We start from the raw sequence: 25,397 nt of genomic DNA, 5'->3' as shown, positions 1-25,397 counted from the left end.
GTGCTGCATGAGGGAGCACAGAGTGTACAGTGTAGTGGACATACAGGAGATAACTGAACCCTATTGGTGGAGAAGACAGGTTGTAAAACGCAGTCTGGTAATGCAGCTCTGGTAAGGGAATATTCCGGTTTATCAAAACTAATAAGAACATTAGGTATGATAACGTTGTATCTGGGAACATGGTGGCAGAGCAGTTTGATAAGGATATATAATATTAGATTATATCAACTGGTCATAATCTTTCCTAAATAGGAATCTTGAAATCACGACACCTCAACAAATAGAAGTGATTTGTATCTTAAAATGGGTTCAAATACGAGGAGGTTTTCAAATAAATGTTTTAGTCTTGAACAATCAAACCATCAAAAAGAAAATAATGAAGACGGCCACAACACCAGGGGCTTGGGAGCTTGTTACAATTTGTCTGACAGCTCGTGTTTCTTGACTTGTTTTTACTGATTCCTGTTTTCCCAGAGCTCATCAATTAACTCGGTGAATAAAATGTTATGATCACCAACGGAATGATATCCAAAAAGTTTTAATAAACCAGAATTATCCCTTTAATAAAGCCACACCAATATCAACGAATATCGAATTCTGGGCAAATTCTGTTCCTTGAGAATTAACTGTACTACTCTCAATTAAATAAATTTAAATTTGAAAATATTCAAAAAACCCGTGGGAACCCTCAAAAAAAAAGCTTGGAGGATCAGAGTGAGGGAGCTCAAGGATGTGAGACGTTATTGCCAGTACACAAAGCCAAGGGGGGGGGGGTGGGGGTGGTGGTGGTGTTAGGGTCCTTGCCAGGGGCAACCGTAAAAATCTTCTGGTTGCCATGGATAAACTTACTGGCAGGTGAGCTTTGAGGTGAGGGCAGAAGTGGGGGCATCTCCTCTGTGGCGCTGCTCTGACTCAGCACCGAACTGTCCGCTAGAACACACACACAAAACGCAGCCAGACACACGATAAATACACACATACCACAGGCGCACGGTCAAGACTGTGAGAGACGCGCGTTGCATCTCCGCACACCTACCAGCCACTACAGTCAAAAACACACACTTCACTAGATGGGAGACAGAAGAGAAAGAAGAGAGCGGATAAGAACAGGGAAAGGGAAATAAAACACTTGAGTACCTCTCCTACCTTTCATTTCCTCCTCGTCGTTGGTGGCATTGCTCTCTGTTGATCCCTGGTAGCGCAGAGAGGGAAACGCAAACAAAAGCGACATTTAAAAAAAACAACCAACAGGGTCTTTTGTCAAACGGAGCCTGGGAATCAAACAGCTGTGCGAAGCGCTGCCTCTCCACCACACAAAAAAGCACATATCTCACCTTAACTCCATCGGGAGGGTTGTGCACCACAGTGCTCTGCGACTCCTGCGATGCAGAACAGAACAGTCAGTCCGACACATCGCAACCCAGAACGAGTGCCTCTCCACTGGCTTCAACCCGGGCCCTTTACTTTACCTCAGCTATGGCGTCACAACCTAACAATATTATTTTACTAGCAGTAGATGAAGCCATTAAAAAACACAAAGCACCTTCGAGGTCAGGGCTGGGATATTAATCCGCATCATCATTTAGGGCTGCAACTAATGATTATTCTCATTGTTAATTAATTGGCCATAGTTATTGTATTTATTATTTGGTCAGAAAATGGAGAAAAATAGAAAATCTGAATTTTCTAACGCTCAAGTTGGCATTTTAAAATTGCTTATTTTTCCTAATCAGCCTATTTCTACTTTACAATCAAATATTATATAATAATAAACTTACATTGAAGATGCTGACAATATTTAATCAGTTTCCAAGATTGGTGTTGATCAATTTTCCGTCGATCACCTTTCACTGCATCATATTGTGATGACAGGATCATAACTCTACAATAGTTTGACATAATTCTATCAACTACATTAATACAATTAATTTACAGCTGTTTTCATTTTAGACAATGAAAAGTTTTATCTAGGGCTCGACCTAACAGTTATTTTAATCATCGATTGACCATTTTAGATACATTTTTGTTTGCTAAATGTCAGAAAAATGGTGAAAGATGTGTCGTCTTTATACGTCTCGTTTCATCCAAGCAACAGCCCACATCGCTCCTCCTCACCCTGCCATACGCCCTACTTTGGGGTCCGGCACCACCCGCCGAGAGGCACAACCAAAACCAGAACTGTATCACCCAACCACATCACTGCAAGATGTCATAAGAGATACATGCTAGTGAGGCATCTTAAAACCGCTACATGCTGGTTTCTGGATGTGAGGACAGTGATTAAAGCTTTGGCAGTGTGGTACGGATGTCGATGGGGTTATTAAACGGGTTAGGGTGAGTTACATGGTTGGGAGACCTACAGAAGATGGAATGATAAAGTAAGATGTTAGGATGGATGGTTGCCAAGCCGAGTTGAGTTTAGTGGGAAATTTAAAGAAAAGCTGGTTAGTGATGGGAGGGGAAGGGAGAGAATATACAACAGAGGCCATCGCATGATGAGACTAAATTCTACTTCATTCTTCATCAGCAGCTGTAGCTACAGTTCCCTGTGCTGTGACACAAGAGGTGCATAATCCTGTATGACGTATGGTCATGCTTCGAAAGGTGCACATGTGCAGCCTGAGACGAAAATGAATAACAAGCATTTATAATAGTTTGTGTCTCATCTGCTTGATTTACAATTCAGGAAACACATGTGCACCTTGGGGGGGGGGGGGGGGGGGGGGGGGGGGGGGGGTAAAACTGGCAGAGGACGGGTACTGCCGGGACGCCATAGTGCAACACTTCCTGGATGGTAGATGAAGGATGACAAGCAGCGACTATGACAATGGTGGATGAGGCACAACGGGGCTACTATGAAACTACTGGGTGGGTGGGGGCGGGGGTGAGGTGAAACGGCGGGAACCGACACTGCGGCGGCCTACTGTACCATCTGGGCGTTGGTTGCCATGTTGGTGTCTTTCAGGGCATTGATGGCGCTCACTATACTGTTCTTACTGTTGTTGGTAGAAGGCTGGGACGAGAACGCAAGACACTCAAAGTGAACACATGCGTCACACACACACGCCCTCACACATACACAAAATATTGGAATTATACGCCTTTTAGGGACTGGAGCTAATGTTGGTCGAGGCTCCCAGGCTGTTGAAAACTAACAGGGTAAATGAGAGGGTGAGTGCCACAGAATGGCCTCTAGATCATCCTTTTTACTGCCTCACTAACCCTCTATGCCTCCGCCACTTAACTGCACAGAGAGACCCCTGGGGCAGAGGGGAAAGAGAGGGAGGCAGGAGGGGGAAAGAGATGCTTAATAGTAGCAGAGAATGATGGGAGACTGCTCAGCAAAAAGAGATGAGCAAACCTCTGACTGAGATCCAATAAATGTGAAATAATAAAAAAATATAGAAAAAGAATTGGCTGAAAATTACACCATAATATAAATGCAATTTTTTTTATGTTGTGGATGGGACTACAACAATTTTAAGATCTTAAAACAGCCCACAGAAGGCCGAGGAGCCCAGAGGTAGAGAAATGAACAGGAAATTTGAGCCCCAAAAAAAACCAACAAGGTTTTTCTAAATAAATTAACCAAACAAATGTCATTAATGTACAGGAATGACATTGGACATAATGTACTATTACAATTTACAAACTGAAGAGATTGGGAGAGTTGAGTGAGTCAGTGAGAGGCAAAGAAAAAGAACAGGCGGTGGGGAAAAGGGGGTCAGCTAACAAAGGAGACGGAGGACGTAATGTGGCAGAACAAACAAGGGCGGAGAGGTAACGAGACAACCTTACCTTAGCAGAATCTGACTTCTTGTTCAGTAAACTTTTGCATGCTGTAAAGAAAATAAAAAAAGGATAGAGAGGGAGAGAAAACGGGTAGACAATGATCACAGTATCCGTGCCATTTGAATCGATTCTTTATAGAAACCCAGAAGATGGGCAAAAAAAAAAAAAAAAAATCTGGATTGCCAATTTGTCACATCTATGAAACCCCCGACACCTGAACCTCTGTGGCAAATTAAGCGTAGATGCTGCTAGAGAATAACATGCATTAAATGGATTTCTATTTTTCCTGCACAGGCGGCTACACTCTGCAAAACCCATTCACATCATAATCAATTCATTGCCATCTGGGGACAAAAAGAGAAACCTGAGAGCAAAGTTAACTTCCTCAATCCATTTCCTGTCTGGAAGACCCCAGCAGATGTAAAAAAAAAAAGAGTGATGGTCAGACTCAAACTGCCGCCGGGACTGACAGTGATGAGCCGGGTTAATGTAAATCATTGATTTCCTTTAAGGGCCACAGTCACTTTCTCCTCTCGGTCTAAAGCTTTCAACTGTCTGTTGCATCCTTTTCTCTCATTTCCTACCGACACGCATGTTTTCCCCCCAAAAAATAATCTTATCTTGTGTTTCTTACCTTCCAATAAGACATTGGGAGAGGGAAAGAGGGAGGGGGAGAGGGGAGGGCTGAAAGAGGCGGCTCTGTATTACAGAGGAGAGTGGAGAAAAGCATTGACAGCAGCAAACAAAATCAAGAGACAACTCATGCTCCTTAATCTCGGTCGTTGTGTCGAGATGCAGCGTCTATCTTGGCCTGGCCATGCAGCATCCAGCGGGGGGGGGGGAAAAAACATCAAATAAAATATATATTTTCATTCCAAAACCAAAGAGAGTCGATTGTGCAGAGCACAATCATCTGCACTTCATTTGGCTGAATCTTATCCCCAAAACAGCCATCAGGCTGCTAATTGCGACAGCGTTGGGACCACCACGTTCATGTGCTCTCCAGATACGACCCCTCCCTCCTCCGGTCGAGACAATGATCGCCGGCGTCACATGACAGGACGGATAAAGTCAAGATGACCCACGGCAGGGAGGGCTGCGACGGTCAGGCGATGTGACAGCTCGATGACGACGCTCGGGGAAGGACATATTAGAGAGCAACTGAAGGTGCATCTCCCTGGAACATTTTTTTTTTTTAATATATAGGATTTAACCACACAGGACGCCCACATGCGAGAGACAGCAAGGCAAACACCTCTCTGGAAACATACAGAAACGCTTCAAAACTGTACACGTCTGTCACATTTTGCTATAATGTCATTAAAAAACATAAAATGCCAAGCCTTGCCTCAGCCATACTCTACAGACAAGTGCAGGGAAGCAGTTGTAGTAAAATAAAAATACAGTGCCAGGATTTTGCAGTGATGAGCAACATCATCAGAGGACCAAAAAAAAAATTAAAACATACCAACAACAAAAAAGAAAGGCTGGACAATAAAGAGGGAGAGCCGAGGAGTCCAGTTTGGAGTGATGATGTCAAACATGATAATCATAGAAACTTACAAACGGGCAACTTGGTCCAGTTTCACTGAGGAAGCCCGCATTTGGAGGACTCTATCTGACAGTCAAACCACCGCAGACACCCCGATTTTCATCGCACCAATCACACACCGCACGAGCAACCACTGAGGTCACCTCCCCTGTCACATTTGACCTTTATCCTGCCTACGCACAGATCCTAGTTACCTATGAAGAGATTTATGTTCACTGCAGAGCAGAGAAGATCCTCTCGTCTGAAAAAGGCCGACAGAGAACCTCATCTGCTCTACACTGTTTCTAATATACTCAAATCCATGGAGCCACCAGCGGAATCGTCGACCTTCACCACCCACCCCACACCCAGCAGGATGAGAGCTGAACCCCGTTTTAGTACTTTCAGAACAAAGGAATCCATCCGTCTCTGGCGAAGTAACTGGTGGAATGTGTCACTTTGTGGTTTGACAAAAGTCGCGGCATATCTGCCGCCACATTCCTCTGAGGCGGCACGGAAACTTTTTTCAAAAGTACTAAAACAGACCTTGGGAGGGGTAGATGAGACGTGAGGATGCCTTTAAGCTCAAGGGACTCAACAGGAAGGCTGCGCAGCGTTTATGGTTTGAACAGTTGGTTCTGCTAATAGCACCGGAGGCAGCGCTCCCATCCTCCGTCTCAGTCTGAACTCCTCCCCCAGCTCCTCAACATCCACCTTTTTCCCCTTTCCTCCCACCAGACCCAGGTCTGACGATGGCAGCACGCCAACCCAGCTCTTGCCGGCCCCCTGCAGTGTCAGTTCCCGGCCCCAGGATACATGCCTCTCCTCATCCCCTGTCCCAGTCCGCCCTGTGCCCATCCTCACAGCCCCGGCGGGGGGAGAGCACAGAGGCGTATGGGGTCAGCTGGAAGTCAGGATGGAGCTTGCAAGACGTGACAACATGGCGAATTTGGGGGATGAAATTGGGGGGTTGTGAGGTTGAGGGTGAGTGGGGATGAGGTGTAAATGTAAATTGCACTGTGAAGTGCTCATTAAAACTACGTCAATTACCATTAAGTGATGCTGATGTTAATGACTGTGTGCATAAAATGTGATGTCTTTACCTTATAGCAACACTATAATGTCACTTCAATAAAATTGTGGGAGTATGCATGCACGTGTGTGTGTGTGTGTGTGTGTGTGTGTGTGTGTGTGTGTGTGTGTGTGTGTGTGTGTGTGTGTGTATGTGTGTGTGAGTGTGTGGATGAGGATGCTGGCAGAGGCTGCATGCAGGAGTTACAGGGTGGTAATGGGGGCCCACCCTGTACTATGAATCAAAGAAGTAGCCGTGTGTGTGGAGAGGAAGTGGATGGGCGTGTCTCTGGGACGTACCTTCCTGAGCCAGTGAGGCGGTGGAGGAGGCGGCAGCAGCAGAGTTGGTATGCTGCCGGCCCACTATTGGACAGAAATGCTACAGTTGGGAGGGGCTATGCAAATTAGGCAGGTCTTTCGTACGCTGTTCAATCGGGGGCCTAGAAGGCTACAGGGCGTGCCGGCTACAGCCCAGATGTATCGCGCAGAGTATGATAGAAATGGGCTAAAGCAAAGATTGGCACGCCTGTGGTGTTCTAGGCCCAGGGCTGAAATCGGTAGCCGATCGACTTGACCATTTATGTAGGAGCCGAGGACAAGGCTTCAAAGAAAACAAAAAGTCACTGAGATCAAATTAAAAACAGAAAATCTCATCTGATTTTTTTAAAAAACTACGCTTGCCCCCAAGATAAAAATTCTCATAAAAGTCTAGGTTTCCCTCTCTCACACAATCAAACGCTCCATAGGCAGCAGAAAAAAAGGACGGACACACAAGCGCGCACACACACACACGCGCGCGCGCGCACACACACACACACACACAGAGGGAGAGATACATTAGCATGGACAAGGACAAAACTGGCACTCACGTATAATCTGGTACATGACACAATATCACATTTTAGTCACATAAATGAGGATTCAAGTCACTCATAACAATCCATCATTATTTCTACCATGACTCGGAGGAACTTCACATTTCAATTCAGCGTTGCAAGAAAGTGAAATGCTGTAAAACGCGCACACAAAAACATATTGTTATTTTGAGGATGAGTGTGTGTGTGTGTGTGTGTGTGTGTGTGCGTGTGTGTGTGGGTGTGTGTGTGTGTGTGGAGCAGGTTAAAAGAGGTGCAGAGGACTCTATCCACTCTCCTTCCTCCTCTCCCTCTGCATGTGCTGCGTGGGAGGTGGAGGGCTAAGGGCACACCCACCTGAGAAGTTTCTGGACACCAGCATGGTGGTGAGAATGGCTCCCTGGAGGAGGAAGAGAAGGAGGAGGAAGAAGGAGAGAAGAAGTGAAGGAAGTATAATCAGAGCAAGGACTTTTGTTTAATAGAACAGGATTTGAGTTTTTCCTCACTCATTTGTGCGTTCATTTCTAATGGGACAATAACAGATACATTTTCGACAGCTAGATCCAGTTAAGTGTTTGTTTGTTCTTTGTCAAACAATAAAAAATAATTAATGTAATGTAAATTACTGGGGAGACGCACAATTAACATCATGTCTTCACATCGTTTACAGTTGCTAGGAGACAACTTGCGATGGCTGTTGCTGGATACCCGCAGATTCATAAGTATATAGCTGCTTTCAGACACGCACTGAGTCTGCATGTATTCTTCGTATGTGAACAGAAAACAGAGTTTATGTCTGAAAACAGCTAATGACTTTACCAACCGCTGTTACCTCAACGTCTCCTTATAAAAAATAAATTAAAAATAAGGCAATGTGGTTTGACTCCCATTTGTTTCTACAAGAGACGGCAAACGTGCTCAGATTCAATAGGGCGTAAAACCGACATTAAGATTTAAAGGTAGGCAGCAGTAGGGTGGGGGTGTTGTCGCAAAATGGATTCAGGATGAGTACCTTGAGTTTTCGGCGAGCATTGAACTTGCGCAGACACTCAACAGTTTCCTGTCTGTGCATCATGGAGGCCACTGTAGAGCGGTGCTGTAGGAAGACAAGAAAATTATTATTGTGTGGGATTCATGCCCAGATTTATTTACGTACCCATTGACAACTTCTTGCGTCATTCCAGTAATCTTTTTCAGTGGGTTAGGCGAGTGAATACTTACGCAGACCCATGGGTGTTTGAGGGCCTGCTCAGCAGTGATTCTCTTGGCTGGGTTGATGGTCAACATCTGGTTGATCAGGTTCTTTGCCTCTGGAGTCACCGTGTCCCACTCTGGGGAGGGGAACTGAGGAAAAAAGGGAGAAACGGTGACGCTTGGAATGGAGAGGAAACGGCACGCGTTTCCTGACGGACTGGTTGGGAGCCTGCATCGGCATGTTGCTGGCTAATCCACACCATCTGGGCAGCGGGTCTTGAGTCAATTTGAATAAAATTATGCTGATATGACAACAAAACTGCAGAATTACATTTTTGGATTAACAGAACACATGCTACGGTTCCAGGTCTTTAAGCCATTTTTATTAAGAGTAAATTCCCTTCAAACAGGCTGCCTCAGACTTCCCACTCTCTCTCCCTTAGGAAAACTGCAACGTGACTGGAGACCGAGAAAGGAGGAGACCCCCTTCTCTGATTCTGTCTCTCCCTCTTCCTCACACACCCCTCTGCAATGCGTCAGGGAGGCCCCGATAGGATCAATACTTTTGGAACAACTCTCAATTGGACACTACTAAACATTCAAATACTGCTTAGCAAACTCCTGCACTGCACCTTTTACAGATATTTACACACACACTTACATCATACGCTCCAGCTTTGATCTGCTGATAGAGTTTGTGCTGATCTTCATCCCAGAACGGAGGATATCCCACTAACAAGATATAGAGAATAACACCTAACAGAAAACAAGGTGAGAGAAAGTGAACGAGAGGGAGATCACTTTAGGTTACTTTGATAATGTTTCATTCAAATGAGGCAAAGTTATATTATTCTTATTCATTTTGTATGTTTCAGGAAAACCACACTCTCTAATGTAATTCAGATTAATAGAGACACAGGAACAGATAACATCTCCAGGATAATATAAAGAAATACAACTATAAAAAAAATGTGTTGATTAGAAGAGCCTGGTCATTCCAACACTTGAGTTCAGGTTTCTCTGAGTTAGGTTGCAGGGTCTCAGGATTATCTTGCCTTGGTTTTACATTCCCATTCTCCTTTTGAAAACAATCTTACCTGTAGATGATTCAATGTGTGGCTGCTGAATTGGATGATTTGAATAAAGACAAACATGGCCACAGTCTGGAGCATGTTTCCCAAAAGCCAATTAACACAATATTAGGCCCATGACTTACCACAAGCCCATATGTCCACAGGCTTGCCATAGGGATCCTTCCTCAGGACTTCGGGTGAGAGATAACCAGGGGTGCCCGCGAACCCTGCCCAACAGAAAACGACAGGACCCAATCAACCGATGCCTTTTAATAAAATTACGATAAAGGCTATTTTTACACGGTATGTGAATGGTTCCGTTTATAGTGACCCGCTGGACTCTAATGCAAGAAAGGATTATGTAGAGTCACAAGCAAATGCCCATTAATCATCTCGTCCCCGCTGGAGAGTCAGCCAAATGCTGGCGGCTCGGCTGTTGGCCAAGACACAATGACCTAAGCATGAACTGGAAAATGTCTGTGAGCCTCTTAAGTAGGTTCGCACAAATATTCTTTGGCTTTCAAGCGGGCAGACGTGTATATATATATATATAGACCCACCGCATATGACAGTGATGCGTATGCTCAACAGCAAAAGCTGTCCAGTGCTAATCACACAGACAGATTTACAGATAACAGGTCCAGCACGTTTGATGCGAGTAGTGTGTCACTGTTTGTGTTTCTTACCAAACCAAGCCTGCTGGTCTCCCTGTACTTCAATAGCGAGGCCAAAGTCTGCCAGCTTCACTGCAGCTCCCTTCATCTTACTGGCCAGCAACAGGTTCTCAGGCTGAGAGGGACACACACACAGACACGCACGCACACGCGGTGAAGCAGAATGTAGGACAAGAGATCGAGACAGTGACAGACAGATAGTGACAGGCAGCCTTCAGTGAGGTTCTTAGAAATATTTATATTTGATGCATTCGAAACAGCTCGTGTGGGGGTGGGGTGAAGGTGTGAGAAAGCGTCGGAGAGACGGAGGAGGAAGGCAGAGGATGGGTGGTTGAAAATCTCCACAACGCCTTATATGGGCATGGGTTCGTAGCCATAGAAACCACTCGGGAGTCATTTAGGCAGCACTGCAGACTGCATGCTAAATGGAAAGTGTACTTAGCGAGAGGCGGCGTGTGTGGCAGCGTTCTAAATGGCCGTTGTTTGGGCAGTCGGACATAAAGGGCCGCAGTAAAAGCCCACTCAGGATAAAAGGCCAACAAATCAGACAGGCAGCGCTCGAGGAAATGGTGTTATTCTTCGACACAAAGCGCGCAAACGCGTATACAAAAACCGCCCACACACGTCGGAGACATCCCTTGAGACAGTTTTTTTACCCACACATTGCAGTCCCTCTCTGAAAAAGGTATAGTTCAAGGAATATTATTATTACCGTCCATCCTGCCAGTATTATCATCATCTCCTTAAACTGGGATGAGAAGGAAAGTGCTCTCTTCCTCTAATCTTTGCTTGAGACTATCAGTAATTTGGGACAACTCAAGCCGCTCCCCCGCTGCTCCATGTGTGGCGTGATGTCACGTGGGTTGTCCTGGCAACTCCTGAGGTTCACCTATGCCTTCGCCTCCCCTCTCATAATAGACCCCCCTTTTTCGCAAAAGGACAAAGTGTGCATGTGTGTCATCTTGCATGTATGTGTCGCTCCGAGTCCTTGTTGTTTCCTTGCCACTGGTGAAAGACAAACCCCGCCACGTGACCATGACTCACCATCTCTGTGGCCGACATGAACATGCATGCATCCATGCACACGCACACACGCACAGAGTTGTGGCCAAGGACAGACAGGCTGACTGATCTGGGATCAGATAAAGAGGAATAAAGGGTAAAAACAGTAGGCGGGAGAGAGACACGGGGGAAAAAAGGAAAAGGGATAGAAGCAGCAGAAATGCAGAGACAGAGAGAGAGAGAGAGAGAGAGAGAGAGAGAGAGAGAGAGAGAGAGAGAGAGAGAGAGAGGGGGGGGGAGCAACCAGAGCTATCTGTGTGTTGCCATGGCCACGAGCAGAGAGGTGTGTGTGAGTGTGTGGTTGTCACGGTAACGGGCAGCCACTCACCTTGAGGTCTCTGTGCACAATATCATGCTGGTGGATATGATTGACACTCTCCAAGATCTGACTAATGCAATGACTACATTGAGAGAAGAGGGGACAAACAGAGAGAGAGAGTTGAAAACGTCAAAGTTGAGCCGTTGTACATTTTTAAGGCTGGATTGACGCATTTTTCTGACAAAATTTTGAAATTTTGAAAACTTGTGGGGAAAAATAAACCTTTAAAGTGTGAGATGTAGAATTCGACAGAAGATTAACAACAAACAACTATGGTGATAACTGCTTAAGCATTTTCTAAAAAAATTTTTTTTTAAATGCCAAACCATATCTCGTCACTGCTTCTTCAATGTCTGGATATGGTAAAAAAAAAAAGTTGTTCAATTTGTGAATATCTTTGGGTTTTGGACCAGAAGCATTATAAAGACATTACTGTGGGCTTTTCACAATTCTTACAATTTTTGTAGACATGATCAATCAAGATAATGAAAGCAGGTGGTAGGATGCAAAAAAGGAAAGGAAAAGTAAAAATCCCCTTCTTTACGATCTAAGCCAGTGAACGTTGAAGTTAAAACAGCAGGTTGCACAACATCTACTACACAAATCACTATTATTTTTCAAAAGACATTATCCAGCTTCTGTAGTTTAAACAATCAATACTGAGAAACTTGTGTGGGAGGCCTTACACCACACCGTCGATAAATCTCCATCCCAGTAGCAATTTAAGTAATGGGGGCGTCAATTCAGCTGCCACTAAAACCATTGCCATGATTTCTCAATTCTGGATAGTGTTGCGTGTTTCACACCAGCCTGCTGAGCCAACCTTGCTACTGTCCTACGCACTGCGGTGTAAGGCTCCATGATCCCACGACTTGAGGCTCGTGTTCATGTCATGTCTCTAGAAAAATTGTTTAGTGGGTCAAAGGTCGGGCACCCGGCTTGCGAAAAGTACGGCCGAGGCTTTTAGATCCATGTGGCCTTGGTTTGTGTGTGCGTGTTTCTAAAAGCCCCCTGTGAGTATGAGCAGACAGAGACCCCTAATCCAATTGTACAACAGACTTCAAAAGCCGCAGACCACCGAGGTGAGGTTCACATTCATGAACAGAGGGAGAATTCATATATTTAAAACGGGATTAAGCCGTATGTTCGCCGCGGAGAACCTGCGCATGTGAACGCGAGCAGCGGCTACGTATGAAGACGCTTACCTGGCATCAGCCTCGCTGTAGTACTCCCTGGCTACAATGTCTTCGAAAAGCTCTCCTCCTGTCACCCTGGGAGGGGGAAGGGAGGGAATGACAGAAGGGGGAAAATATGGAAATAGACGAAGAAAGAAAGAGACATGGGAGGCAAGAGAAAAGAAGTTGTTAGCATACAAACAAACCACAGTCACACGCATTGGATAAAATGTCACTGCCCGCGTGCGCGTGCGTGCGTGCGTGCGTGCGTGCGTGCGTGCGTGCGTGTGTGTGTGTGTGTGTGCGCAGAATATACTCACAGGTCAAAGACTAGGTAATGAAATCCTTCCTCTGAAATGCTGTCATGGAGTCTCACTGCAACAGAGAGGGTGGGCAGTGAGACAGAAATAAAGAAATAAAGAATTACCGTTGTGTTTGACCGTTAAAACCTCCTCATAAACTGAGACTGGGAGAAAATGCTTAATCAAAAATGATTTTTTAAGAGATGAATGGACAAAGGCAAGAGCTTGAGGAATTAGCGTTAAATGTGGCCGTGACGTATTGATTTTCTCCGCCGCTCACCGCTGTGATTTGACGGCGCATCCAGTGTTTAGGGGAATAACCGCCAATTCATTAAAGCCCACACTTTGATTAGTGACATGGAGCGAGGATGTGAGGAACGCATTGTGTTTGGGGCCGAATTACCAGTAGTTAAAATAATATGTGACAAACCAGGAGTGACCGTGGTTGTAGCTCGTCATGAAGCAAAGGAGAAGTGGATTGTATAAAAAACGTTTCTCTCTCATAAGTGAAGTGTTGGAGGTTTGATGCTCTTCAAACTGTAGAATCAACCTGCCACATGTACATATTCATAATAGGCTTTCGTCATTCACGTGAAGCAGATTGTTTACCTGGTTACAGGAAACACTACGAACGAGAAACGACAATGGTGAAATGAGGGGTTTCATTTCTTGGAGCGATGACGAGGTAGAGCTAATACAAAGTATTTACAATGCTTCGCCTTCACCGCTGGAAGCCGAGTCCTGACTGATGAGAACCAGTCGGGAAGCGAATAAATGCGGGTGTCCGCGACAAAAAACGGCACGAGCAGCGCTTCCAAACTTCCAAACTCCGGAGTAGCAGCAGTGATGCGTTATGTGGAGTGAGCCATAATCAACTTACAAAGACTGTTTCCTCTGCAATTTTGCAAACTTAGCAACATTTTTGTGGCATTTTTCTGTAAATATATATTTTTTAAGATGGCTGCTCTTATTCTTGCTCTGATTGGCGACCATAAACTGGAGATCTGGAAGCAGGTCAGGAAATGTTCTATTTACAAGAAAAACAAGAAAATAAGACAAGTGCTTGTTACCAGTAATGTCTGCTGATTACCGATGGAGACTAAGTGAGTGCTGTGGCGATTACATTAATGAGCTCACATTACCATGATGCTGCGGTTAGGCAGTAACCATCCCAGCCCGAACGTCAATGTAACTTTAACAGCAGCAGAATGACAAAGCAGAATCCAGGCGGCAGGAGATACAGCTTAGGTTCAGTGTCAGGGGAGCCACAGTTATCGTTATGTAAAATGAATATCAGTTGTATAATAAGATGAAGTAGGATGGCCCTGCAGCAAGAAACAAGAGCGACTGCTCTTTCCTCCTCCTCCCATCTTTTCACTCTCCCTCCATCTGTCTCCTACTCCTCCTGCTATCGTCTCTCCATCTGTCTCATTTTTGTGCCCTCTTTTGTCCAAAGTTTGAATGCATACGATGCCAAAATGTCAACAAAAAAGGGGCTAAAGGACAAGAGAGAATAATCTATATGAGGGGGAAGAGAACAGGAAAAGTAGGCAAGGGGCGAATGAGTGCCTGCGGGACAGACATGAAACTAGGACACGAGGAAAAGAGAAATAGGCGAAATGGGAAAGGTGTCATCGATTCGGTCATGTCGCCCTTCGCGATCTTTGACTCCCCCGTCTCCTTTAGAGCCGCAAAATGCTTTTTATTTTTTAATCATCACCACAACATCAATTCCAACAATTAGCACATTTATGTGCAGAGAGATAAGGAGCCATAAAAACCAGGAAGTCCAGAAAGCTGAGGGCCCTTTCTCATAAAACTACTTCTGCATTGTAAGACTGTTCAAAGCACAGTCAGCAAGAGGAAGCTCCGCGCTGGCCCACTGTCATCGCTTTTTCTCTCTGGGATCACTTAGTTTGGGTTTTTAGGGCAAAGTAGGTGATGTCTCGTTGCGCTACTAATTTGAACAAGACTCACAATATCCTAACCAAAGCTAGCGGTCCTGAGCTGTTATCATCTCGATAACAATTCAAGGTGGTGATGCTAAAATACAGAGACGCCAGACATCACTTTTGCAGTTCAACAGACCCGCAGCCTTTTCATTGGACAATGGTATTTAATTTTTTTAACGGTTTAACTTCACCAGCGTCACTGGTGAAAAATGAAGTCATCATATTGGGGGAAAAAAGGATTGAAATCTCTTATACAATTAAATATTTTATACAATCATTTGTAACCACACTAATCGTAATGGAAGGTGAGTATTGCTATATATATATTTATTAAAATTACTTTTTTGTTAAGACTGACCTGATTTCTGAGAGTAAATACTACTCTTATTCCTTCCCTGTACTGGTACTGTACCTACCACAATCCTACTTATTACTCATGACCAACAATATGTATATACAGAATCACGTGTCACGCACTTGCAGGGGTCTTGTGTACAACAACTCACCGATGTTGGGGTGCTTCAGGAGACGGCAGATGCGAGCCTCTCTCTCAAGCTTCTGATGGTCTGAGGAGAGAAACGTCACAGTTAAGACAAGTGACAAACACAAGGGAAAAAACATTTTTGTGGTCTTACAATGATATTTTGGATTTTTAATAAATTAATTCAAGTGAAATTAGCATTTTAGATTTTCAGTTGTGGTGATCATCACTGCTGTAGGAGGGCAGACAAAATAAATAAGCTGGTCACTAAAATATGCATCCCCATTGTCATTTTGTTATGTTATGTCATGTTATTATTGGCATTTTGTTTGTTTGACGGGCGACAGAAGAGATACAGACAGGAAACATGCGTGTGACCAGCATTCCAATGAGCACATAGTGGTTACATGGTATGGGCCCATAACCACTAGTCCAACACATGCCACACATGCTCCGACTTGGAAATAACTCAAACAGTTAAGTTGGACATGCTGCTAACTGGCCCTCGTTTCGCTCGTGTAGTTTTCTTTGTAACAACTATTCATTTGAGCATCCATCACGAAAACAAAGCAAATCTACGGAGTCAAATGCTTATCGTGCCAGTATTTAAAGGCAAATATTTATGGAGGAATTTGTTTTTAGGTGCATGAATGCAAATTCTTTTAGGCCACGGCGCTAAGCTACCAGTAACACCGCCTTTCAAGCTCAGCAGCTGCATTTGCTACTGGAAGCTAACAGTCACTAGCAGAGCTCTGCTGATCTCATGTGTGGTTTCATTTAAGGTTATTAAACCGTGCGCGCAAATTAATGAGGCTGTGTGTAGCAAAGGGTGCAAGAGTTTGCACGTACATACATGCATGCGTGCGTGCGTGCGTGCGTGTAAAGGGGTTAGTGTGAAGCCCACATCAGTTATAGAACATTGCAGTGTTTGCACTGGGAGGGGACGCTAGCAAGAACACACATGCCTCTCGTCTAAACCAACATCCTTGTTTGTAGATTTGACTGAATCCTGTAGCAGCAAATGTGCACATGCATGTGTTTGTGTGTCGGTGTGTAAACCATCTGACACTGTGGACCCCCCCCACCCCCAAATCCCGTTGGGGTGCAGCCAAAACCATGCTACCATGCCATATGACGATGAGGTCAGAGGTCGCTTGGGGTAACTAGTGAAAATCCAGTGTGACTGGATATGCGTGGATGTGTCTATTGTCAGTGTGGTGGAGGCGACTAAACCCCACAGCTCCGTGGCGAGTGCAGGCACGCACGCACGCACACAATGAGGCAGCCTCACAACGATTTGCATTAATTTCCCCAGTGCAGCAACAGCCGCAGATACAATTCACATGCTGTTGCTGAGCAATCAACCACATCTCCAAAATGCAATAGAGTATGCACCAGCATAATATAAGAGAACGTTATTATTAAAAAAAAAGCAGAGTCACTTTCTGCAACGGTCTCTGCGACGGTTATCTCTTCACTTTCTTCGCCTTAATTTTCTCCAACTTGTTGCCAACTTGTACGTGTCTTAAATCTGCTGCCAGGTCGCTCTCCTACACTCTCAACATGGTGCTGCACTCTCCACGTCTTTCTTCCACAACCCTCCCTGTCGTCTCCCCGCAGGTATAGATTTCCCTCATCAAAGAGAGAGAGAGAGAGTGAGAGAAAGAAATAAGGCAGAGACATGAACCTTCTAATTACAGCGGTGACGCAGCATGGACGGACAAACCGAGAGAAGGATGGAGGATTACATGGCACGTCCATTTGCTTAGAGGTGGATCACAGCTCCCGTGTGTGTGTGTGGGGGGTGTGTGTGTGTGTGTGTGTGTGTGTGTGTGTGTGTGTGTGTGTGTGTGTGTGTGTGTGTGTGTGTGTGTGTGTGTGTGTGTGTGTGTGTGTGCGCGCGCGTAGCTGACTACCCTGGTGCAGTGTCACTGCAGCACTCACTAATTCATTCAATCTCCTTATTTGTTGTTGCGAGAGTGTGTGGTAGAAGAAGACAGGAAAGAGAGGGCTGGAGGGGAATTACTGGCACTTCCTGCTGCTCTCTAATTGGCCATCTGCTTTGCCGTGGGGCGGGCCTACAGCCATCTTACATCAGCTGAAGAGGATGGAGTGGACCCAACACACGTGCCACCCCTCACTCTGCCACACATACGAAGCAGACAATCTGACCGATGGTCCCGTTCACTCTCGTCTCGGGCACGTTCACATCCAAACGGGGAAACACTGACAAATTCAATCGCCAATTCACTTTTGACAGCATACCTCAGTACTGTTGTTTCAGGGGGCATGTTAAGGATACGCCATGATACCATAATATATACTGACGGAGAATCGAACCCCTGCTATTTGAACTGCTCCAGGTACTAAACGTACAGACGTGCTCTTCTCCAGCTGCTTTATAATTGCTATTGCTGCCATCTCAAAACATTTACAGAGTCTGCTCCTCTCTTTCCCTCTATCCAGCTGTTACTAAAAGAGACATATTATGCTCATATTCGGGTTCGTAGTTCTGATTTGGGTTGTTGCTTTAAAAAGGTTTACATGCTCTAATGTTCAGTTAACACATCAGTTTCCTCACACTGTCCATTCCTGCAGCTCCTCTTTGCAGCCGGTCCAGACTAGCCGCTAGACATGCTTTATGCACTTCCGTAAAATGGCGATGTCAACATCTTACGGAAGTTTCGGCCGGACCAATGACGAGGCGTTTCAGGAGCAGAGTAGCTCACTTTACTGCAGACTTTGGCCTTTTTAATTTTGCAGACCTTTTACATACATAACAAACCTATATAACACACTAGAGGAAAGGAAAAAAAAAACGTGTCTCCTTTAAAAGCCTGAACTAACCACAACCCCCTCTTGGACTTGTCTTCTCTTGTCAAGTCGTGACCTTTGGCCCATGAGCATCTAAGGCATTCGAGAAATGGGGTTTGTTAAAAGATGTTGGAAAAAAAAAAACAAAGTAATTTTAAATTGCTTTACAAATTATTGTACTTATCTAGACATATAATGTAGTGTGTTCCAGGAAATACTGTCCCAAGAATGTACTACAGTTTTATAATGATGAAGCCGAATTTCATTTTAATAACTGAATGAGGTTTTCTTGCTCCTATAACAGAACCAAGAAGGTCTGGTTTAACTGGTTTCACTTTGGCTCTCTCTTGCAGGCAGAAAGCTTGTCGAAATTACAGCTGTACTCTCCCACTGCTTCGTGATGTAAAGAAGCAGGATCAGAAGTCAAACGATCAAATGCTAAATCAACCGCCATAGTGGTCACCGTGGTAACCCGCGACACACCATAAATTCAGGCAAAGCCCTAGGGTCAATTCTTTTTTGGATCAATGGCAGAAAAATACACCCAGGGTAGTCGAACCAGAGACGCTTCAATTCGTAGGCTGACATCTTATTCGTGTTAGACAGTTTAATTAGACAAAGAAGAGGTGGCACAGTTAGGAGTGGCTGCCTTAATGTTTTTCACGGTGATAAAAGAAATATGCTGATATTTCTTTAGGTTGACTTAAACAATCTGTACAAAATGTTCAGACAGATCGCCACTTGCAGCCATTTTTCCCATTATTGTTTATTCATGAAATAGCTAGCTACGTTGGAAGAGGACATCCCACCCCCATCCCGATGACAAAGCTCTCAAAGTCAGCTGAAAAACACCAAATCCATCCGAGTCACTGCACAAATCAGAGACATGGGCAGTGACTCAGAGGTCTGAACCCTGGCAACGCTCAGGGGAGATGACGGCTGAATCTTTGTGATTTGGCAACAGTAATTATGAAACTGTGTTTGGCTGCAGGAGGTGAGCTAAGAACAAACAGGCAGGTTTTTTTTGGGGGGGGGCTGCTGAACAATAAATAATGTCAGTTAAGCAGCACAACTTAAATTATTTTCAGTGGGACAATCATAAATGTTGGACAATAAAACAACGCTGAGGAGGAAAAGTATTAGGGGAGCGCATCACACTGGATAGGTCGCGCGCACACACACACACGCGCACGCACGCACGCACGCACACGCCATCTACTTTCCACAGTCACTTCAATCTACAACAAAATAAAACAGCAGTCCTTCTACTCAGTTCAAGTCTTAACACCAACGCAGCAATTTCTTCACTGCCATCTGAAACCAATATAATTTTGAGTTTTATAATATACATATAGATGATTCTGGATGAGAATCTGGTGAATGTTTTTTGAGAGTGTGGGAGGGCATTGTGCACACTGCTACCCACTCGCATCCACCTCCAACTGCCTGTAGGCTGGACTATCCCACCGCCAACTGCCTACATCCATCCCTGACCTCCCTCCCTCCCTTCCTTCCTTCCTTCTTTCATTTCCTTCCTTCCTTCCTTCCTCTCCCTCCCTCCCTGCCTGCCTGCCTCCTCTCCCCTCCTCCCTTCCCCTCCTCAGATTACTGCAGTGTTTACCAGAGCTTTGAGAGACTTACCGACCAGGCCACGCGTGAGGTCACACTCGCCCCATCGGGCTAAAAAAAACCCACCCAAATCCTACCGGGCAAGCTGCCTGCTCACGCACTGGATGCCTCCGTGTGTGTGGATGTTGTGTTTTGTGTGCGTGTAGGTGCATGTTGCGTCAGCCGCGCTGCCTACCGCAATTCTTCTCTTAGCTCAAAATCCTCCGGCTCCCTCCTTCACTCGCTCTATAGTGTCTCGCTCTCTTGTCTCATTTCACCTTTCTTCCCTGGTGCAGAGTGTCACTGATCTCCTTGCAAGACTATACTGTTAAAAATCTCCTCCTCCTCCTCCTCCTCCTCCTCTACTGGTCGGCTTTCTTTTCCCCTGGCAAACACACACATACACACAGGCCTACATTGTACTCCGTGCCTCAGTGAAGAGCCAACAGTTTTCTGCTGAGCCCTTAGTTTTCCTAGGTGGGACATTAATACCAGAAGCTGCCCTGTGTGGACACTTGGATGGCAGGGATAGAACAATAACGGCATTACAACACGCTCTCAAATGCCTCACAATACAGACATGCTCTATTAGCTCTAGATTAGCTTACTCACACACACCATCAGACAAAAACAGGGCAAACAGGGAGGCGCCTATGGAATCCATGAGGTCTTAGTGGTTGATGAGATACATTTAGCATAAGTGGATTAGCCTCAATACAAACCAATCCCCCTTCGCAGAGAGAGACAAGAGAACGGCGAGCAGGGAGCGAGAGGCACAGAGGTAATGGGAGAGTGTGCAGGTGAGGAGAACAAATGGAGCCAGGTGTGTGTATATGTCAGGAAGGAATGCAGCTCTAATTCATCAGATACAAAAAGGAGAAAGCAATTAAGTGTCTCAGTCTGAAGCCAGGGGAGGTTCTGACACACTGGGGCGAGTCTGCGTCATCGACAACGCGGCACGCCACGGCGGGCGAGTGCGCCATAGTTTGTTTGGCTACGCCGTGATGCACACAAGTGACGCTCCAGTTGAATTCAGGAGTGGACTGTGGATTTACCAAGGCAACAATTAAATAGATGACAGACAAGAGAAATCACTCATGTCCTGCCAATGCTTATTGCTACATTTCAGTCCAGGTCCCAGCCATGAAGGAATTTGGATCAATCGGTTGTCCGGCAGTCGTGTAATGACGCCACCGAGGAGAGATTGAGAGTTATTCAATACGGTGTTTATAGAGGGTCATTAAATCACCAGGAAGTTGCTGATTAAAACTCCCCACAAGACACAATGATCGAATATAATGTTTTACCTGCAATTGAATTAATGGTATTCTAGTTTTATATGCATACCTTCCAATTAGGCTGGGGGACATGACGACATATATACAGTAAGACAAAGTGTGAACCAGCAGAGATTTTGCTGCACTACATATACTTTAAATTTTTCCGTTGGGTTACATCGGTGAGCTGAACTGCTTCATAGCAATATTGAGTTTACAGGATTTCTGTAACGATAGGATGAGGTTCCTTGATTTAGTTCATTGGATTATTATCTCCAAGCATTTATGTTATCCACAGAATGCTTCTCAATACATTTCCAGAAACTTTATTGTATACCAGCTAGGGACAATGTTGAAATTTTAAAAAACGTATACCAGACAGCGCTCCTTGCCGGCTTGCACCGCAAAAACATAGCAAGCATGCACACATGTTAGTGTGTGTGAGTGTGCATGGTGCGCTACTGTACGTACCTCTTGCAGACAGCTTCTTAGTGTTGATGATTTTTGCAGCATACTCCTGTCCGGACGACTTCTTTACACACCTACGCACCACTGAAAAAGCTCCCCTAAGAAGAAAGAACATCAACAACCAAAAATCAATTCCATTTCACATGCTTCCCTCTTTCTCACACACACAATGACATTTGAAACTGCAGCCATGCGTGTGGCAGTGGTTTGTTTGAGTATGCTAACAACCCTGGTCTCTCTCACTCACACACACACACACACACACACACACACACACACACACACACACACACACACACACACACACACACACACACACACACACACACACACACACACACACACACACACACACACACACACACACACACACACACACACACACACACACACACACACACACACACACACACACACTATGAAAACATGAGCCACAATCATGTAAAACAAGCACCACCAATGTAACAAGCAGTCCAGTGTTGAGTGCCGATATCAGCCTCAGGTCGTGGGGATTAGAGATGGATGACCACGTACGTTTTTGGTTTTTTTTGCTAATCTTTGATAGGCTCGCAACACAATGCAGCCCACCGCTCCAGGAGGAAATTCAATTTTCCAACAGCCATCTCAGCCAGAATGAATTGGCTGCACCACGCACAACAATGGGCAGCGTTTAATGCACTCTCAAGGTAACAATGCTCAGCTGTGAATCTCACTGGACCAGGAAAAAAGGGGAAGTGCATGACGCGTTGTACAGCAACTCGTACTTTTGAGGACAGTGCAAAATGAACGCCCCACATTTTTTTTTGCACCTGCTAGCTTCTTCTGTGGCGATCGTTCAATTTTGAGCATCACAGGGTGGGGGGGGGGGGGGGGGGGGGGGGGGGGGGGGGGGGGTGTCACGTGTGCATGATTTCCCCCCGAAATCAGAGCATGTACATTCTGCAGCATCTGGCCCTCGACAGGCCCCCACCCCCCCACCCCCTGCAAGAGTAAGGCTGCTTTTCTTCCACTCCTGGTTCGTACACGGAGGGCAGGCCACTTAACTGCTGCACTCTTTTCTTCTTTTTTTTTCTCCCCCTCCTGCTCTGCTCTGCTCTTAGTTTCAATTATTTACCAGCAAATGAGAGGTGACAGAAGTGCAACTCGTGCGCTGACGCTAATAACCTATGACAGAGCAAAAATGCATTAACAAGAGCGGGCGGAGGAGAGACTTCAGCTGAGGTAAGTGGTCAAGTCTGCAGGAGAGACTCGGGAGGAGGAGGGGAGGCCAGGATGCACGATGGATGGATGGAGGGTGTGTGTGTGTGTGTGTGTGTGTGTGTGTGTGTGTGTGTGTGTGTGTGTGTGTGTGTGTGTGTGTGTGTGTGTGTGTGTGTGTGTTGGCTGTGCAATCAATGCACGATTGCAGTCAATTATAAGGCAGATAGTGGAAATGGCAGCTGGAAATTAAGGCTGCTGTGTCTCTATGTGGCCCAGCTACCGCTGCTTTAGGTAACAACCCGGGGGCGGGGGCGAGGGGGGGGGGCTTCACCGGCCAAGAACAACAGATGCTGCTGCTGATTATGATGATGACGACGACGATGATGATGAAACAGAGGAGGTAGTGGCCCGGATTTCTTGTCGTCATCAAAATACCGAGAGAAATACGTCACTGCAACAAATTGGGCCCCCACAAAGCTCGCAGGGCTCCTCGACCAGGGGCCACAGCCACGATGCATCTAGTGACGACATCGCGATCGGATCAGCTGCCGCTGCGGGTGTGCGCGAGCGTCGCGGTGCACGGCGCGTAGAGCAGCAGCACGCGCCGCCGGGACCGAGCCACTTCCTCGTGTCAGTGATCCGGGGGTACGTGACGTTCCTCAACACGGTTACACAAATCATGTGCAGCTGCTCGAGGGGAGAGAGAGAGAGAGAGAGAGAGGGGGAGAAGAAGAAAGAAAAAGTGATCGGCCTAGTTAGCTGCCGACCCGCAGCCTCTGGTCGGACCGGGGAGCACCGAGCTGTCAAGAGCTGCGAAATGTCACCGGGTTTGCGGCGTCTCTCGGGTGGGGGGGTGGGGGCTCCAGCAAGAACCGACTGACAGACACAACCCACACAAGAAGGGGGCACACGGCGGCGGTTAATGCATCAACCCCCCCCCCCCGTGTGCGGAACCCTCCGTCACCATTAAGCGACTGAAGAAGAAGAAGAAAAAAAAAAAAGGAAAAAAAGACGCAACGCCGCTCGGGCTAACGCGGCTAGTTCGATCCGCATCAGCGTGTTAGCTCGGCGGCTAGCGGCTGAAGCTAGTTAGCCGTTAGCAGCGGCTATTTTAGCCCCGACTGCAGCACATACGTCAACGAGCGCGCGCGCAGACACACATACACACACACACACACACACACACACACACAAAAAAATCACCACCGACGTGACTTGTGTGTCGTGGAGCTACCTCGGTTAGCCGTCGCCCCGCTAGCTGGCTACAGCAGCGATAATGCGAGGCGAGGTTGTTGCGGGGGTGGGGGGGACGAGGAGCGACAAGACAAACACGATGCAACACACTGAGGGAAAAGGGGGAAAAAAGCCGTTGGCGACCGCCGCTGCTTACTTCCCGAGCTCCTCGTACAGCTGGTACTCGTCGGTGAACCTGGTGGAAGTGGCGGGCACTGCCATGGTCGGAGCCGCGAGAGACGGAGGGTGTAGGGGGGGGGGGGGGGAGGAAGCCCGAGCCTCGGCGGTACGGCGGCGGCGGCGGCTGGCTCTCGTGTGCAGCGCGGGTCGGGTCCGGTCCGGGGGCAGGAGCGTAGCCTAGCCTCCGACACTGAAGCACCTATCTGACAGGCGAGGCTGGCGAGGGCTGAAGAGGAGAGAGGCGAGCACAGGCGGAAAGGGAGGGGCTGGGGAGAGGAGGAGGAGTGATGATGAGGATGGTGTGTGTGTGTGTGTGTGTGTGGGGTGGGGGGGAACCCTCGCGAGAACAGCGCGAGAGACCGAGGCCTCTGGTTCAATGAAGTCACTGGGAAATGTGGGGAGAAGGTGCTGAGGAGACAGTGGAAGATCATCTGCCGATAGTCCTCCGTGTCCCTGGGCGGTTTCCTGTTTCCTGTCTCGTCTCTTTACAAAACAAAAAAAATTAAAATCAAATAAGATAAATGAATGAATAACAATTGCAGTTTGGGATACACCCAACCCTGGGTCGCACCTCACTGCAGCAGAGGCACGCGTACACGCGTACACACACACACACACACATTAACACACACACGCGCTGCATAAAGTCTGTGCAAATGCAAAATACAAACACACACACACATGCACACACACACACACACACACATGCACGCACGCACACACGCTGCATAAGTCCGTGTAAATGCAAAATACAGACACACACACACACACACACATGCTGCATAAAGTCGGTGCAAATGCAAAATACAAACACACTCATGCACGCCCGCACACACACACACGCGCTGCATAAAGTCTGTGCAAATGCAAAATACAAACACACACACACACACACACACACTCCACAGATCAATATTGATTAATGCAAATTTTGGCTCACAGGAGGTTGGGGCCATTTTTCGGAACCACTAATTTTGCCTTTGCATTCGATGCCATGCACGCGTGTGTGCGTGTGTGTGTATATGTGTGTATGTGTGTGTCTGCGTGTGTGCCTAAGAGAGACTGAGGGATGATTAGAGAGAATAGTGTGACCGACCGCCGCTGTATCGGGTTCCCACCACCGACGAGCGTGCACCT

The 25,397-nt window shown here is 46.4% G+C and overlaps 1 protein-coding gene across 17 annotated transcripts in view; it reads right to left on the bottom strand.

The window, feature by feature from the left end:
- The window catches only part of LOC118287871 (calcium/calmodulin-dependent protein kinase type II subunit gamma), a 31,376-nt gene extending 6,847 nt beyond the window's left edge, over positions 1 to 24,529 (bottom strand). For 2 of the 17 annotated variants that reach the window (XM_035613474.2, XM_035613482.2), the window contains exons 1-17: positions 24,238 to 24,528; positions 21,651 to 21,745; positions 15,506 to 15,565; positions 13,066 to 13,120; positions 12,776 to 12,841; positions 11,580 to 11,652; positions 10,202 to 10,304; positions 9,659 to 9,742; positions 9,104 to 9,198; positions 8,470 to 8,592; positions 8,261 to 8,344; positions 7,606 to 7,648; positions 3,799 to 3,839; positions 2,930 to 3,013; positions 1,335 to 1,379; positions 1,138 to 1,192; positions 850 to 930 (exon numbers count right to left, since the gene is read on the bottom strand). In XM_035613474.2, the coding sequence (XP_035469367.1) occupies positions 850 to 930; positions 1,138 to 1,192; positions 1,335 to 1,379; positions 2,930 to 3,013; positions 3,799 to 3,839; positions 7,606 to 7,648; positions 8,261 to 8,344; positions 8,470 to 8,592; positions 9,104 to 9,198; positions 9,659 to 9,742; positions 10,202 to 10,304; positions 11,580 to 11,652; positions 12,776 to 12,841; positions 13,066 to 13,120; positions 15,506 to 15,565; positions 21,651 to 21,745; positions 24,238 to 24,302 (1,252 nt within the window). In that variant the 5' untranslated portion in view covers positions 24,303 to 24,528. Of the gene's footprint in view, positions 1 to 849; positions 931 to 1,137; positions 1,193 to 1,334; positions 1,380 to 2,929; positions 3,014 to 3,798; positions 3,840 to 6,694; positions 6,758 to 7,605; positions 7,649 to 8,260; positions 8,345 to 8,469; positions 8,593 to 9,103; positions 9,199 to 9,658; positions 9,743 to 10,201; positions 10,305 to 11,579; positions 11,653 to 12,775; positions 12,842 to 13,065; positions 13,121 to 15,505; positions 15,566 to 21,650; positions 21,746 to 24,237 lie in introns of all 17 variants that reach the window. The other 15 variants (XM_035613472.2, XM_035613478.2, XM_035613473.2 and 12 more) reach the window with 15 other exon arrangements.
- Between the last annotated feature and the right edge of the window lie 868 nt (positions 24,530 to 25,397).

The sequence above is a fragment of the Scophthalmus maximus genome, chromosome 16, assembly GCF_022379125.1.
Source record: "Scophthalmus maximus strain ysfricsl-2021 chromosome 16, ASM2237912v1, whole genome shotgun sequence".
Lineage (NCBI taxonomy): Eukaryota > Metazoa > Chordata > Actinopteri > Pleuronectiformes > Scophthalmidae > Scophthalmus > Scophthalmus maximus.
The sequence above is the reverse complement of the archived record's forward strand: the minus strand, read 5'-3'. Positions and strand labels throughout refer to the sequence as shown.